Below are 16,839 nucleotides of genomic sequence, written 5' to 3'. Positions count from 1 at the left end.
AGTTAATGTAGGCTGCAATTTATGGTTTGAATTTAGAGTAGATGTGTGAGAACTTTGCCGTTAAAAGTCATGGTACTTTTCCCATTAGGAATTTTGGCTGAGTGGTTAAACTCATCATTGAATGCTAGCATGTTATATAACTTTATATGCATATTTTATTGCACAAAGTTACAGACTTAAATTGAGTGCTACTGTAGTGATCATACCCTGTTTTGGGACAGTCATTGTCCAAGTTATCTTCTGCTCGTTGAAGTTCTGTAGAAATTCTGTAGTTTGAAGGCAGCAGGGATCAGTATCTCCCAACCCCCAGGTCAAAGGAGTTTCTTGGGGTTGTTCCATGTTGGTTTGGTGTCCTTTTTTTTAATCTCAACAGCAAAGAGATTCTTCTGTTCCTAGGTATACAAAATCCTCCTCTGACTTATTTGCAGTCCGTACGCACAGAATGATTTATAAGAAAGAAAATGGTTTATACTCATATAAGATGAGTATATTCTCCAGCTGGTTTTCAGTACTTGCATTTATTCCCATTTGGGTTGAGAATGAAGCACAGGCAGACAATTCTCCTTGTTTTAAGGCACTTCATGGGGACTGTTCAGTCACTGAGCTTTTCATTTTCCTAATAAGTACCTGTGGTTTTCCCATTGCTGTGGTGGGGCTGTGGAGGGCAGGAGGGAAGGTCTCTCAGAGAGCAGGCTCCTCACAGCTGGCTCCAGAATGGGGTGGGCAGATCATAGAGCAGATGGGCTGATTATTCTGTCACTGGCCTTTTTTGCTTAGATGTTTGTTGAAGATAACAGGAAGGAAACTGCTGTGTAAAAAGAACGATCGCTAATTACCTCTTGGAGTGAAAACTCAGGAGGAAATGGCAAACCAGTGTGACAATGGTATTTCTTTTGAGCAGGAATATTGCCACAAGAAATAATGTTCTGTTGCTTGTATTTATTCCTCCTATCCTTGAGTTTTATGTTTTTTATGTTTTAATTTAAGATGCAGTGATGATGAAGAAAAATAATAAATGTATTTTTGTGTATGTTGCAATATTGCAAATTATTGCAAGGTCCATATAGTAAAAACTTAAGAACAGCTTTTGATAGGAAGTTTTAGCAGAAACTACAGTTTGTAAACCAAAACTTTTCAAATTTTATTTCAGGTTTTAGACAGAGCACTCACTTAAGGTTTGTGAAAGCTGTTTCTAAACAAACAACCCAGACTTTGGCCAGGTCTCCACTGCAGAATGTCTTGCCAGCAAAGCACTGTGTATCAGCCAGGGGTGTGGAAAAAAGTCATACATCCCCGCTGACATCAATATGTTGGCGAAAGCCCAGGTGTGGATGCAGCTGTGCAGGCAGAAGAGAGCTTTTATCGGCTTGGCTTGGTTGTTTGGGGAGGTGATGCAACTCCGCCAGCAGACAAACTCTTCTCCTGGCCCGCGCTGCCAGCGTGGGAGGCTCCGCCAGCGCGGTCACGGCGTCGCGGCTGCTCTGCCAACCAACCCTTTGCAGCAGGAGCAACTGGAAAAAAGGCCCCTTTGAACAACAGAGGGACCTCTATAATTTAGTTTTTATAAGTAGTCGTCGATGAAGAACAGAGCGGAAAAAGTGATTCAGATTTTAAAATTAAAGTTTTAATGTAAAAAACGTGTTTTAGTTGTATGGGTTTAAGATGTCACCGTCCCTTAAATGGCTGTCTGTCGTGGGGTTGCAGGCTTTGGGAGCTGCAGGGCACCCAGCACGTGGGTTTTGTAAAGCCTTTAAGGCTTGTGAAGGTATGAGTCTCTCTGGAAGCACTGGAGAACCTTCTGTCTGTAAACTTAGGAAGACAACTACAGTCCCATTTACATTCCCATCATGTTTGAATGTGACCACTGGCACTAGAACATCTTCTTGTTTAAATAGAAGTTTAAATTTCTCAGAACGGAGTGTTTATGTTTTACAGACAGACAGAATTAGGATTCCTGCTCTCTCTACACACAGACACACATTTTCCTCTCCTGCCTTTGGCCAGCTGGTGACAAGATTTTACAAAACTCCAGTCCTTCATAACATAGAGGAACAAAGATTTTAAGGGAAAAAGTATTTAAGTAAGAAATAAAAGCAAAACCAAACCGAAGATACTGAAAAACTTAATAGAGGCTCTTAGCCATCCGTTTGTAATTTAGAAATAAACCAGTTTAGATGAAGACAGGTATGTGTCTGCTGAGTTTTCTGGCAGCTGTACCTGCACATTTTGAAACCGTAAACAGAGCAGTTTTGCATTTGATCACTGTTTGCATTTTGAGAACTTCACTGAAGGCTTTTTGAAGAGAATTTCACTGTGCCAGACTAAGTTTGTTCTGTTGTGAAAATGTTTTGAAACTAGTTGCTCTGTCATTCTGCATTGCTTGTAACCCTAAAAATAATTGCCTGGCGTTACTGGAAGAAGAGTGGTCTGACAGACTGACTTGTGCTGCTATTGTTAAAATCCGTCAGTGTTTCCATTGCAAACTTGGAAGGGAGCATTTAATCTTTTTCCCTGGAAGAAATTCTAGATCAGTGCTTCAATTCCAAATATAAATATTTTGGAAGAGATTTGATGTTTCTAAAAATCTTTATTAAAAACAACAAAAATTTCTAACCCTATGTCACTGAAATATTGATACGTAGTTTTGAAATCCTAAATGATCAGGAATGTATTTAATTATTTTTTGAAATTTTCAGTTCAATTAAATTGGGCAGCAACAGTGTTACTGCTTATCAATGTTGATTTTGTAGCAAGTCTTGCAGTTGGCTGTTCCAGGCCATTATAGCTGCATAATAAACTTTGCAACATGCCAAATTGGAAGATTTCAAAACCTTCCTAGGGAAACACAAAAAAGAAACACATAATTACCATAAAGTATCTGATATAAGGCATGCCTTTGTACTTTTCTCCCACTCACACTTCCATTCCAATTTCTTGAGGTTATCTCCAAAATAGTTTCCCTTTTCTTGTGTGTAGTTTCATGGGTGCTTTAAACAGAGGTAAACTCTAATCCTTTCCTCTCTGCCTTCTCATTCCTGCTCCCTGCCTTGTGACAGCCAAAGCTTTTGCGTAGTGCAAAGCCCACATGTGGTGTACCAGACCAGGGAAGATAATTTTTTGGTTCAGTTTGTGGCCATACAACTGTTTGTACTCATCCAAGGAAGAGGGTGGCAATAGAGTGGGAACAAGTGAGTCTACGTTGGCGTCTTGCTTTGTATTCCATTTTATTTTTTCCCCCTCCTGTGCCTTTCCTCTGTGTTCATGGGGCAGTTCTTTGCTGTGAGTTTGTAGTGGAAGCTCAGGCTTTTGCAGGAAAGGAGCCACATGTGGCCACTTTGTCAGTGAAGACCATGGAGTCACAAGATTTACAAACAACTTCAGTTCTCCAGTATATTTTTAAAAGTATTCCTCTCTTACAGGACCACAGACAGGTTCATGGTACTTTTTGTACAGTGCCCTGCTATACTTCTCTTAATGCAAATGATTTCTCTACTGTAGATTTCCTCTAGGATGTTTTTATGTTCCATTGGGGTCTGATTTTGAGAGCAATAGCGTTAGATACCTTGAGGAATAGGTAGAAATGCTTGTGTGCTTTTCTCCTTTTGAAACTTGGATTTTTTTACCATTATATAGAGCCTTTTTCTTGATAATTGTGAAGTGATCCACAAATATGGAGACAGACAGCAGTATTAAAGTTCTCCCAAGGCACACTATTCATTTAAAGTATTTTCCTTAAGGTATCTGTGCTCCTTTTCTATCTGTAAAAAAATAATAGCAATATTGTGTGATGTACTAAAAGCCAGAAGAGATAGAAAAGAGACTCCTAATTATTTTTGTATTTTTGATAGATTAGGGAAAGAGCATGGTTTTTGTGTCTGCCACAATTTGGCATGTGAAACAGTCATAGTGATATAAACTTTGTACCTGCTGGAACCTAGAGGAACAATAGTTCCAATTTCATTTTCACATGAGATGACACAATGAAGAGTGATAAAATCCTTTGAGTAAAATTCAGTGGAGATTATATACAGTTTGACCCTGTGTCAGGCATCAAGTGGTGGTTGGAGATATTAGGATGTGCCTGTGAATGCTGTCCCAAGTGTGGTGTGAAAACAGTTGTATTTAAAATCTGTGGTTAATTAGGAACAGGTTGAACACAGTGCTCCACGTGGTGAGCAGGCTGCTGTAGACTGAGCTGATGTGCATGCTGTGATTGCTACCTGTCCTTTACTCTAACCTGCTTTTTCCTTTGCAGCAGTCCATTGTACCAGCCCACCCAATGGCTCCTCCTAGTCCCAGCACCACCAGCAGTAATAACAACAGTAGTAGCAGCAGCAACTCAGGATGGGATCAATTAAGTAAAACTAACCTTTACATCAGAGCACTGCCTCCAAACACCACTGATCAGGACCTGGTAAAACTATGCCAACCGTAAGTACTACGTTTAAATGTAAATTATAATGTTGTACCTTAAGAGTTTGTAGTAGGTACCCAAGATGAGTGTTTGGATTATTAGGGAAGAAAACCAGATACACAAACAAAGAGCTTCATGCTGTGATATGGTGGCAGGTTTCAACTTTGTTGGCAATCAGAAGGAAAAGATTGTTTGGTGCTTTGGAGAAGCAAAGAAAGTGAGAATACAGTGGTGAACTAAAGCAACCCACTGCTTTCGTAAAAGCTGTGACTACCCATTGTGCTGTTGAAATCACAGATAAAATTAATACCTAAATGTGAAACTTGCTATTGAGAACCTGCATAAAGGGTCTCCTCTGTTCACTGCTAAGATAATCTGTTGATACAAACTTGAGTAATTGTTCTGAATCACTGTAAACTACCATGTGCATTTGAAGGCTTATCCTAGTTTCAGACTAATTTATGGCTGTACTTTGCTGCAGTTATTTTTAAGATTAGAAATAGCTGGTCCATGTAAGAATCCTGTCTAGTGGCTGAAGTTCTGGGTAGACTTGGTTTAGCAGAGGGCTTTTAGGCAATGATGATTTTTTTTTGCTTAAGAGAGTTATTTGTTCTGGTTTTGAATTTTTACAGCAGCATGTGCCTCTTACTTTCAAATATCGGTTATGTGTCAAAAGACTTTGCAGTTGAGTTGTTTATACACTGTTTAAAATCACCTGCCTTAAATGTTTTACTGGATTTTTAAAATGTCTTAGTACTTCTGAAATTCATAGGACACTGTCTGGATTATTTTGAAATCAAAAGTACTCAGCTAAATTTTTAATACTACATGTAGGAAAACATCCAAATTGTCTATTCTGGATGAAGAATTATTAAGACTTGAATTTAATGCTACTGCTGAAATTTAAAAGATAATTTATGTCCCATTTAGCAGATAAGCAAATAGGAGTATACAAAAATAGAGCACAGCACAAGTAAGACAAATTGATAGCAAAATCTGTAAATTTTGGATCCAAGCTTATGTGAAGTACCTCTGGTTTTGTATATTGCCAAAAAATCTGATACCTAATTTATAGAGGAGGTTTTCTTTCTTTAATTTTAAAAAAATGAACTTTCGGGGTAGTAGTCACATAGAAGTCATCTTAGTATTATAATAAAACCAGCTTGCTCTCAGATCTTTAAAGAAAAAAAAAATCTATTTGCTCATTTCTCCAATAGCAAATGAAATCCTTGTGTTTTGCAGAGAAGAGAATAGATAATCAATCTTTGAAAAGGCTTGTTGATAAATTTAGCATTTTTACAGCTTCCCATGTGACAATGACCTCTTGTAACTTGAATTTTGGTTGCAAATGCATGTTTTACAGAAGGGGATTTTTCCTTCCCGTTTTTGTCTTTTGAACTGATGAAGAAACCTTGGCCTGTGCACTCATGTTATGTTAGGACATGGAGCTGTGAGGCTGTTTTGCACTGGAACCACCCCAGTAACTATTATTTGTGCAGTGGTTACTATAGCTCCTTAATCTCTTTCTGAAGACATTTTGGTTTGCACAGTCTCAGATGTCACCGATGCATGAACAACCTAGAAAAAACCATTCTGAATAGTTTGCTGTAACTGGTCCCCTTCCTCTTAAATAACCAAAGATTCCAATTTTGTTGTTGCTGTTCAATATATAATTGTAGTTGGAATAGCATGAATTGTATAAATAAAGAACAGGCAAAAACTTCAGTAATGAACTTGTTAAATCAATTCTGTTGTGAATTTACAGACGTGGAAGGTTATTATATTTATTCCTGTGAAATATTTCCCTCCTAAGGATTTTATCTAAGAGGAAAGGAGATTGTCTCAAAATTCTCCATTTCTGCTGAAAAAGCAAGTGAGATGTCCAGAAACTTAAGGTTGGACAACATGATCCCTGAGCAGCTAACTGGATTTGGCAGTAAGATAGAAATGGCAGCTCTCCTCCTGTTCGCCAAAGCTCAGTAATCCACTTTTGCAGACCATGGGAAGTTTCAGATGCAAACCTTTTCCTTCTTGTAAATCTGCCTAAGCTTCTAGGGTGTAGAAGGCAAGATATTCTTGAAAGATATTCTTGAACCTGCCATGTTCATTGTTTAAGCTGAGATAATACAAAATAAATGAAGAATAGAATCTTGGACGCACAGAAATCAATGAAGAGACTGTTGTTTACTCCAGGTCTCTGAAATATTTTTTGTCTCTTTCCAAATTCTTAAGATTTTACCAAGAGGCTTTTAGAGTAATATATCTCCTTTTCTCCATACAAAGTGGGTCTTGGTATCCTAAGAGGGTGTCTACTGCAGTGCTTGCTGCTAAGAATAAATAGAAAGGCTGCTCTGCATTTTGTAGAAATGATCTTGCTAGTTGGCAATAAGCAGCTTTTGGTGGATGTACATAAAAAGGTCGCTGGCTTGTTTTGTGTGTTTTGGCTGATGTCAGACAAGACAGAGAAACACCTGTGGATTGAGGAAATAATGGTTGAAAAACATCAATGTCACTGCAAGTACTAGAAACATCCCATCTGCAGAGATTTTTCTTTCTGATCATCATGGACTTGTATCATATATGCTCTACTGAAAAGTTATTTTCAATAATGGTTATGGTAGAGAAAGATGGCTTTTGACAGAATCCCTCAGAATACAAGCTCAAATAATCTACAGAATTTTTGTGTGGGGCATTGTTATACTGTGACTTTTATTTGATTTAGTCAGGATTTGCATTAGTTCTTGTCACGACAGCAGTGCTAATTTTGGCCATGTTTTTACTTGTTTAATTCTTTTTGGTGAATCACTAGAAAAACCCCTTATCAATTATGGAAGCGTTGGGCTTGCTCTCCTGTTGTAGCACAGCTGTGCAGTATTTATTAACACAGTGAACAAACGTTCACCAGCTTTGTGGAAAAGTATTTTCCTGGCAAGAGCACAATTTGCCAGTATACACATCTACAAATCTGTCTCCACCTTCAACTGATTGGTCATTTCTGTTTTTCTGTCAGGTGAAGTTCTTTTCCTCTTTTCATGGTTGAAAAGAGCACATCGTGTTTTTGTTGTGAGGGCTTGGGAGCATGGCTGTTTTTCAGAGCATATTTCTGGCTTTTGTGTGGGAACTGTAGCTGCCATGTTTCTGAATGGTTCATTCAAACTTGAGCCTGCTACTCCAGTTCTGCATTGAGAAACCAAATTTCTTCATATCAGTTGTGCCAGAGGCAGAAGTGCGGGGAGCACTAAAGTAGGTATTGTTTGTCACAAAGATGTCTTAACAGTCAGCCCAGAACCAGAGGAGGGCTGGGGGGACATGATGTGGGTCAGTCCTGGCCATGAGAGCTTCCCATCAGGGGTGTGGGAGCAGGCAAAGCCATCAATGCAGTGGCCCACAGAGCCTGTCTTTTCTGTGGGAGGCTGGACAGGAGCAATCAGCTAAATAGGACAGGAGCAGAGGACAGGAGCCAGTGAGGTTTGGGAAAGTCTGCAGGAAGCTCTCTGACTCTGCTGTGTGGTTTCTTTTCACAACCATGGAGTGCCATTGCATGGGATCTGCTGCACTGAGCAAGCCTCTGCCATGAAGAGCTGGTTTGACAGGATTGCTGAAGCAGTGTTTACTTCAGCCATGCCTAATTGCACTCCCTTCTCCTGGTGTGGATATCAGTACTTGATATGCTTTCTTCAGCTCTTCAGATGGGTTTTGAATGTATTGTTTAGGCTTTAGCTATACTTTCTTATTTGGTGACTCTTAGTAATTTCTTTTAACTCACTGAATATCTGGATCTGAAGATACAAGATTAAATCCATTCCTGTTATTCACTGAAATTGTTGAGCCTGCTTATCTGATTAGGGACTTACGTGACTGGGTCTTAGCAGATTCAGCCAGGAGTTTGTAACTTGCTTTGACATGTTTTCTAGGTGCTTTCCAGACTCTCACTAAGCACTGTGCTTTGCTGAGGATGACCTTTATGCTGAAGCCACATGGTTCCAAAGCCCTGTACTTTCCACTGTCTAGCTTATGATTTACTTGCTGGCCTGCAGCAGCATTGTGTCTGTGTAATGCTGTTTTTTAAAAAACCTCCTTTTGTGAAATGTACATCATTAAATTAAGATGGTGCAGCAGACCCTGGGTGAGATTTCAAGCTTTGAGGCTTAACCCAAGTCTCCTCTGTTCAGTTCAGCATAAATCATATGGTCAGCCTACCTTTTGGTATTTTCCCTTCCAGGCTGTTTTCTCACACTGTGCCGCTTGTATCAAGCTGTTTGTAGTCTATATGATATTTTTGAAATCTGTTTTTCCTCTGGACAGTTTCACTTAGTTGGCCCTCCCCCTTAAGTTATCACTGTAGGGTCATATTGTGGGTTTTTAATGGGATTACATTCAGGAAAGCAGCTGCTTTAAGATAACAAAATATAGAATTATCACAGCAGGCCATTGTTCTGTGCCAGGATGGTCTGCACACAGAAACAGAACCTTGCAGTGGCTGCCTTTGCATATGTGCATTCTGAAATCACCTGTCTTGCTGAGAGAGTAATTTAGTGTTCCTTGCTAAATACTCAGCATCATGAACGCAGGCCTAGCTAAAACAACTGGCAAGCTAATTGTTTTTGTTGGAACATATGACCCAGATGTGATATACAGCTTTGTTTCCAAAACATACTTAGTTGTATACTCCAATGTTTCCCTGTTTTGGGGCAAGGTAACTTGAAAGTTGTTTCAATTCCCTGTTCTTAATAAAAGCTGTATTTTCATTGTCATGTGACATTCATTAACATATTAATGTTTCCATGTTCTTTGCTGTATTATTGTGACCTCTCCCATGGTGCCATTTCTCGTCTCCTTCAAACATACTTAAGACTGAAAAGAGTAAATGTCTGGAGCTCAGACATTTACTGTAGCAGGGAGCTGGCACCACTATGGTCACTAAAGATCAAGAAATTTGTTAATTTTACTCAGCATATCTCATTAGGAAAAAAAAAAGCTGGACTTTAGAAAATAGCCTGAACATCTCTTGCATTTAACTCCTTGGGAGAGCAATCTGGGCTGGTCATTGCTGTTTGGAAATAGTTACAGCACATGAACAAAACCCCCGAGTGGCTAAGTGGAAGTGGAATGGAAGTTTTCAAAGCCAACTTCTCCAATTCTCTTTAAAGTATTTTTTCTTTATTCCTTTTTTCTCCATTTTTCTTTCATTTTTCTTCCATGGTTTGCTGGCTGCAGTGAGGTATTGCATTCATAATTATGTGAAATATTTTTTCATGTCATATAATTAAATGGGATACATCCGTGTCTCTGAAACTGTTCCCTTTGAGAACACTGTTAATACTGATTGTATTGTAGCAGGAGCCTATCTATTGTTCTACCTTTTTAGGGTAGAAAGAAGCCCACTGCAGATTTCTTTTTTTCCGAGTTATGTGTGCTTTTTTAAAAACAGTATGCTTGCATAGACTTCTGAATAAATAACACCAGGTTTACAAAATAATGTTTGGTTCTAGGAGGAGAGAGATTCCTTAGAGATTGAGCAGTATGTGATTTATACAGTTCAGCTTGATTGTGTAATACCAGCATCATGTTTTACCTTTATTCCCTGTTCAAGGAATGTGGCATGGTTTGGGGTTTGTGTTACCTGCAGTAAGTTTTCCTTCACTGCACTTTTCACTCAGTTATGCTCTTCAGAGCAAATTAACCTCCAGGGATGGTGGAGGTGTGCTCCTGGATGCATTCATTGATTGTTCCAGTGCTGTTGCCTGTGCAGTGGCGTGGAACACCGTGGAGAAACACCCACAGGAGCCCTGGGAGCAGATTTAGCTGATCTCCACTGTCCTCTGCCCAGCTGATGCACCCAGTTTCTCAACCAGACAGACTGTCAGAGGAGGAGTGGCCTGCCACTGTGATGTGCAAACCGGCTCTGCTGGCTTCTGTCTGAGCTGGTGATCTTCTGAGAGGTTGCTGTCACAAATGTGTATCCCATTTCTTCAGCTGAAAAGCAATAGAATTCGTTATTGTATGGATGCACCGGAGAGATGTAGGCCTGATATGGAGGCTGAAATGCTCCTTTTGGCCAGGGTTTGTCTTCCCATTTGCTTGGCATGACGTGGGAACTGTGATTGGCCTGGAGATGTGATGTTTGGTTTAAATAGTAATTTCCTTTATTGTTTAGCAACAGATCTCAGCAGTCATGTCATGAAGTGTCTAGCCTGGCATGATGTGAGGGAAGACTCTCTATCTTCCCCTCAATATTTGGACTTTAATTAGCTAGAAATAAAAAATTCAGACAGCTTTACATTCATGATTAAATGAAATCTACGCTGTAATTCTCTCTGAGAAGTTCTAGGATGTTTTTTAGAGTAATGCTTTCATGTAGAATGTTATTAGGGACCCACAGATATTTTCAGTGAAGTTGTAGTTGAGAGAAAAGTAAAGTTGTCCTATCCTCCAGATGCAGATAGTCTCTTGACATTCCTCAAATTTAAAACAAATATAGTTTTAATTTTCTCTTTCCATTTTTTTATTGAGCAAAGATTGTGGTTTTTCTAAGTCAGTGTTTCATTTAGCCTAACTTAAAAGCAGTTCCCCTGAGCACATTGTTTAAAAAACAAGTAATCCAAATAGAGAACGGCGAAGGAACTCTGTGTTTGCCCTGTGCTCGCAGATGTGGAGATCCAGTGATTGCAAAACTCCCTGTCCCCTGGGAGATGAGAGTTTTGTTGCAGTGTGGGGCCAGAGGAATGGTGATCCCATGGAATTTCCTTGAGGAAGTGGGGGCGAGGGAGGAGAAGAGAGTGGAAGGAATGTTTCAGCCGCAGCTGCTTGTGAAAGAAGCCCTAGGAAAACAGATTTGGTAAAAGTTACCACCATTGAAGATCTCTTCTTGGAAAACAAAAAGCTGATTTGGGAGTGCAGGGCTGGGTATTTGCTGCGCAGAGATGCAGCCGCAGAACTGCAGGAAAGAAATGTCCAGTGGCAGCTGTTGGAATGTCTTTGATCGGGTCCCAGTCCCCAGCTCCGCAATGGCAGGGACCTGACGCAGATGGGGAGTGATAGCAGCTGTTATTCACTGGCATAGCCAGTAATTCAAGAACTTTTTGAAGGGAATAGTTTAATTCCAGTGGACTACTAAAAATGTTAACAAGTACTAATCAGGCTTTTTGGTGGGTTCCATGATGCCAAAAACTGCCCCCTCTGTCAGAGACCTCTCAGGGAGGCGTCTCAGTCGGAAACCAGTCCAGAATTGACTCAGCTTAGAGCCCCAGTTGTTTTTGGCCTCCGTGTGCTTACATCAAGCTTGTCCTTTTCTTCAGGAAACCATTCAGCGTAGAAATCAGGATCAGTATTTGCAAGCAGATTCTTTTATCCAATGTCCAATACCCAGTTATCACAAAACTTACAGAAATCTTGTGAAGTCTTGACTTTGTTTGCTAAAGGTTCATTCTGCTTAGCTCTGATTTCTGTAATGCTAACTCCTTGAAATTAAAAAATGAGCCATCTGATGTTGACATGTTATAAGGTCACTCATTTTTTTTAAACCATTGTAACCTTTTTTTACCCACATTATTGCCAAGCTACATTTAGGGTTGACAAACAACAGCCTTTAACACTTTGCAATCCACATAATAAATATTCATTTTTACCTGTGGAATGAAAGCATTAGCAAATATTGGTAAACTAATTTGATATAATAAATTTAATTCAGATCTTGCTACCTCCAATGAAATGTGTAACTGAGGAAACAGTGTTTATCTTTAAAAAAACCTCCACAGAATATTAAGACTTGATCCTCAATTTTTCCCCCAACTCCTAAAATTTTACCCTGTTTTGACATTCAGAAAATGTCAGCTGCCTCAGTTCAGTTTGAGCAGCTGCCTTACTCAAGGCTCAGACAAACTGTAGAAAATTAAATCATTAAAGGGTTACTGAGAGAAGAATTAGCATTTCATCATTTAAATGTCTGATCTTCATAGATAGATGTGCTGTACCTTGGAAAAAAAGGTTTTAATTTGAATGTTGATATTGTTATGATACATGGACACAGACAAAAAGACCGCAAGTGAAAACTCAAAAAGAAAAGACTTCAATCTGGGGTCTGTTTTGACACTGTTACTAGTACAAATATTCTACTTGAAATAACCTGTGTGAGTTGAGTTAATCATTTACAGAATCAATTGCAGTGGAAGAAATATGTTCTGATTTGTACTCCTGTCCTGCACCTTACATTTCCATTTCTTCTCTTACTTATTTTACCAGAAGAGAAAAATTACCCACCAAAATGTGTGTAACTTCACTTTTAGTTATAAATAATTACATTTAATTAACTGATCATTTTGGACATCTTAACTGAAATATGTTAGCCTAAAATGTGTGTTCTTCTTAAATGCTTGTTTTCCATATTCTGTGCAGTTGTGTAATTTTATATGTTATCTTTAGAAGACAGAGTCTGAGTCAGTATTTTTTCCTAGGAAAACACTGTGGGCTTAGGTTTTACACATTATTAATATTTCTAAGCCTAGTGCTGCTTTTTGGCTTACTTGTAGTCACTAATAAGCTTTCACAAGTCTTCTCAAAGTATCAACAATTATTCTGTTGCCTTAATAAGGACTTTAACATCTGAGTGAATGCAATACTGAAATAAGTGTTATGTTAATAAAAGATCTAAAATTGTGAGAAAAGAGCTTCATACAGGGTGGTAAAGATACATGAGAAACCTCAAATCTTTTCTTTTCAAACTCTTAATGTCAGAAATAAATCTAAAGACTTGAAAAAGATCCAAATTACTTACTTCTGGTTTCAAGGACTTTGCTGAAAGGGTAACTGAAGAGGTTTTGGAGCCTGGAGACAAGCACAGTTTTATAGTTCAGTATATAATTTCATTTAGTGTATATATCAAAGCTGAAAGGGACTGCTGTGCTCACAAACAGAAATGCTTCCCCATGCCCCAGAGATGATGGCAAGCTTGACTGAAGCTGTTTGTGTGCAGTGTGCTCCCAGAGCCTGATCCTGGAAAGCCCAGAGTGCCCAGGACCCAGTGCTCCTGCTGCCAGCAAGGGCTGGAGATCGCTCCCTGCTCCAGGGTGTGCAGGGAGGATTTGTCTGGTGGTGAGGGCTGAGCTTTCACTACAAAAGTGCCGAGTGCCAGATGAACTCCACGATGTCTGGTTCTTTTGGCATTGTGGTTTCTTCTTCTTTTCAACCTGTAGCTGTGCAGTACCCCAGGCAGAAATCTTCCCTGTGTTAAGCCTGAATGCCTTGGCTGAGTTCTGGAGAAGACATTTGGCAGAGGGGAGAGAGGCTTTTTCCCTTCAAGGCCTGAGGGTATCAGCATGGGGGGGTATCCAGCTGAGCTGATGTAGCAGTGTGCATTTTCTTTCCCTCATCACTGTTTGTGGTACTGTTGATCTGGAAAGGTCTCTTTGTAAATAATTTGCCTTTCCTCCCCTCCTCCCCAGAGATCTTGTATTCAAACTCTTACATTTCCCATACTTGAAGCTACACGTTTTTTATTGTATGGAAGGCTTTGTCTTAGTTTTATTGGTAAGGCTTATTTGTTGCCAAAGGTCTGTGTCCTACATTTTGAAGATCTCGAATAATGAGAGGGAAAGTCTTGCTCTCAGTTCCTTTTTTTTTTGTAACAACTCACAGGGCTTCCTCATTTCAGAACAGAGGTACAGTACTAGCAGTGAAAGACTGTTAAGCCAGGACTGCTGCTGAAAAGTCCATCATCATACCAAGGCCTCAGTGTGAATGTACTTTTAAAATGTAAATTAGGATCAAGTCTTTTTGAACGTCTTCCAAATATTCAGAGTTATGACATTTTAAAAATACACAAGAGCATGTCCCAGTCCTCTGTTCTTCTCAAGTGAATTGCATATTACTTTGTTCCATGGGAAATTCTGAAGGTTTTTCCTCTCATTTTATTTATTTCTTAATTAATTATATATTTGTTATTTCTCTTTGAAGTCTAGAACACTCACTCTGAATTATGCAGTTTCACAAATGCCATTAAATAGTTTTAAAATAAGAGTGGTCCTCCCAGGAAGAGGGGACAGCTCTGACTGCCACTGGGAACTGTTTCCCATCTAACACTTGAACTGAGGTCGAGGGGATAACCTGAGGAGCACAGACTCACTGGTCTGGATGTAGCTGAAAGGTGAGCAGAAGCAAAACTTGACTTATAAAGGTACCTGGTTACTGAGCAGTATCCTAGTGGTGGATATAGGTTTTGGGAACACTGTTCATTTCTTTATCTCACGGGATTTAAAAAAAATATAGTTTAATTAGAAACAGAACAGAGTACATCTAAATATATAGCTGTGAAGCCACATGCTCAGTTCTTTAGAATGTTATAATAATATACTAATAGAAAGGGCATCCACTGCTATTTATATTACCACAACAAAATCAGTTAATTTTTTGAAATGAAAAAGGGGAAATTAATTTCTGTTTCTCTCTATGAAGATTTTCAAGTCCTTGTGATAGAAAATATCTGAGTGCCTTTAGGGCATCTTAGATTTGCTCATCATTTTCTGGTAGTTACTGTGCCTCGTTTTGTCCTTTCCATAAGTGAGAGATGGGGAGGCAGCTTAAAGTGCAGAGGAAAGAGTGAATTTTCATTTTGTGTTGTAGTCAGGAGGGAGTATTTCTGAGGGCAATGCTTTCTTCTGCTCACTAGTGTCTTTTCCAAACCTTTGCTTTTTTCAGGAGTAGAGAATTTACAAGAAATTTAATTTCTCCTCAAGAATTTTGCTGGATTTGTATTTGGATCTGGGTCACTGGTGTTCTGCCTTCCTTAGGACTCACTACTTCTGTTGACTCCTGTGCCAAAGAGATTTGACAGCTCTTTGGTTCAACTTCTGCAGTGGTGGAGGAAATGCGAGGTTGTTTCTCTCAAGCTGCTTTCCCCTAGTGGTAGAGGTCAGCATTTGGCTATGACAGTTCTTTATTTTTTTGGCAAGCAGTTCTCTGACATTCCTGTTGCTGAGATCATCCTCACTAGGCTTTCAGAAGAACATCTGACTGGGGTTCAAATTCTTCACCTTCTGCTGTTCTGACCATATTGTATGTTACAGGAGAGGTTTCACTCCTCGCCATTACTAATTAATTTGTTTCTAGATACCTTTTGTTAACACTAAGATCTGTTAATTTGTGGTTTCTTCCTTTCATTGTGATTTGGTTCCATGTTAAGGGTGTGGATTCTTTTAATCCCAAAGATAATTTAAGGGAATAAAAGTATCATTAAATTGCTGCAGACTGAGTCATACTTGGTCTGTGAGTTTATTTCCCTGGCCTTCCCACACAGCATTTCCGATATGCAGTGAGCTGAGGGTGTGCAGGAAAGACTTTAGAGTGACCTAGATACTATTTAACTCTTTACTAGGGGGTGGCTCCCTGGCACTCGGTAGAGCCTTTGCCTCCTTCCATCCTCAGTCCTTTCCTATGTGATAATTGTATCCATTATATTTCCCTGCCTCTGAGTCGTTTTCAAATAAAGTGTTTTAACTTGAATTGCTTTAAGCACCTTGTTTAATTAAATAGATTGCAAAGATTGGAAAACTAACTATTTTAAAACCTGAAGTGTAGGCAGGGAGATTCATCCTCAGAAGTTACGGCTTCTTTCCTGTAGTACTTTATCACTTCTAAGAGAAAAGCTTGTTCTGCTGCCCTCTTGCAGGCAAAGAAATAGTCATCTCAGGCTCTCTGAAACTAAAAGTTCTGTAAAGCTCAGAAACACTGTGATCGTGTCATACAAGCTTCCTTGCTTGCATGTAATGTTGAATCTGTTTGAGAAAGGTGGTGATAGGGATTGACTTTACTGACTTTGGACTTGCCTGTCAACTTTGCAGCTATGCAGTGTTTGATTGATTTTTCCTGACTGTGTCAGAATATGTTTTTTGACTAGTTCCTTCTGTGGCTGCTGGGTTTGTGAAACTCACAGAGATGCTCCTTTTAAGAAACTTTTGACTGTATATCTTATTCTGCTTAATGTAGTTTCCATCCAGGTTTGCAGTTGACACAGCAAACTGGAGGATCCTAATTTTCTCTGAGCCCAGCTGACTGCCCCCTTTGCACAAATGCTTTTGAGTTGAGTTTTCCTTGCTAGGCCAGGACTAACCTCTATCATCTGTGCACTTCACTGTGAAGCCCAGGGAGCCAACTGCTTCCTTGGGCACCCTGCCAGAAGTGCAGTTTGGGACGCTGGGCTTACCCTCCATGATGGTGTTTGCGTGGTGGTTATGCAGAAGGCACTGGAGATGAGGGGCTGGGCATCACCTGAGGTTCAGCCAGCTCTGTGTGTTCTGCAGGGCAGTCTGGTGGTGCCCAGAGGTGGGACTGCAGCCCTGGCTGCTGCTCAGGGGGCTGATGGTGCCATGCTTCCAGAGGGCTTCTGTTGTCCTGGGCTGCTGCAGCGGTGGGATCTGAACAGGTGAATGACG

General features: G+C 39.7%; 1 protein-coding gene across 3 annotated transcripts in view; it reads left to right on the top strand.

Moving 5' to 3' along the window:
• The window catches only part of RBMS1 (RNA binding motif single stranded interacting protein 1), a 143,114-nt gene that overhangs the window by 73,377 nt on the left and 52,898 nt on the right, over window positions 1-16,839 (top strand). For all 3 annotated transcript variants that reach the window (XM_084209593.1, XM_084209594.1, XM_084209592.1), the window contains exon 2: window positions 4,256-4,431. In XM_084209593.1, the coding sequence (XP_084065719.1) occupies window positions 4,256-4,431 (176 nt within the window). The remainder of the gene's footprint in view (window positions 1-4,255; window positions 4,432-16,839) is intronic.

Source organism: Fringilla coelebs, assembly GCF_963513975.1.
Source record: "Fringilla coelebs genome assembly, chromosome: 7".
Lineage (NCBI taxonomy): Eukaryota > Metazoa > Chordata > Aves > Passeriformes > Fringillidae > Fringilla > Fringilla coelebs.
The sequence above is the reverse complement of the archived record's forward strand: the minus strand, read 5'-3'. Positions and strand labels throughout refer to the sequence as shown.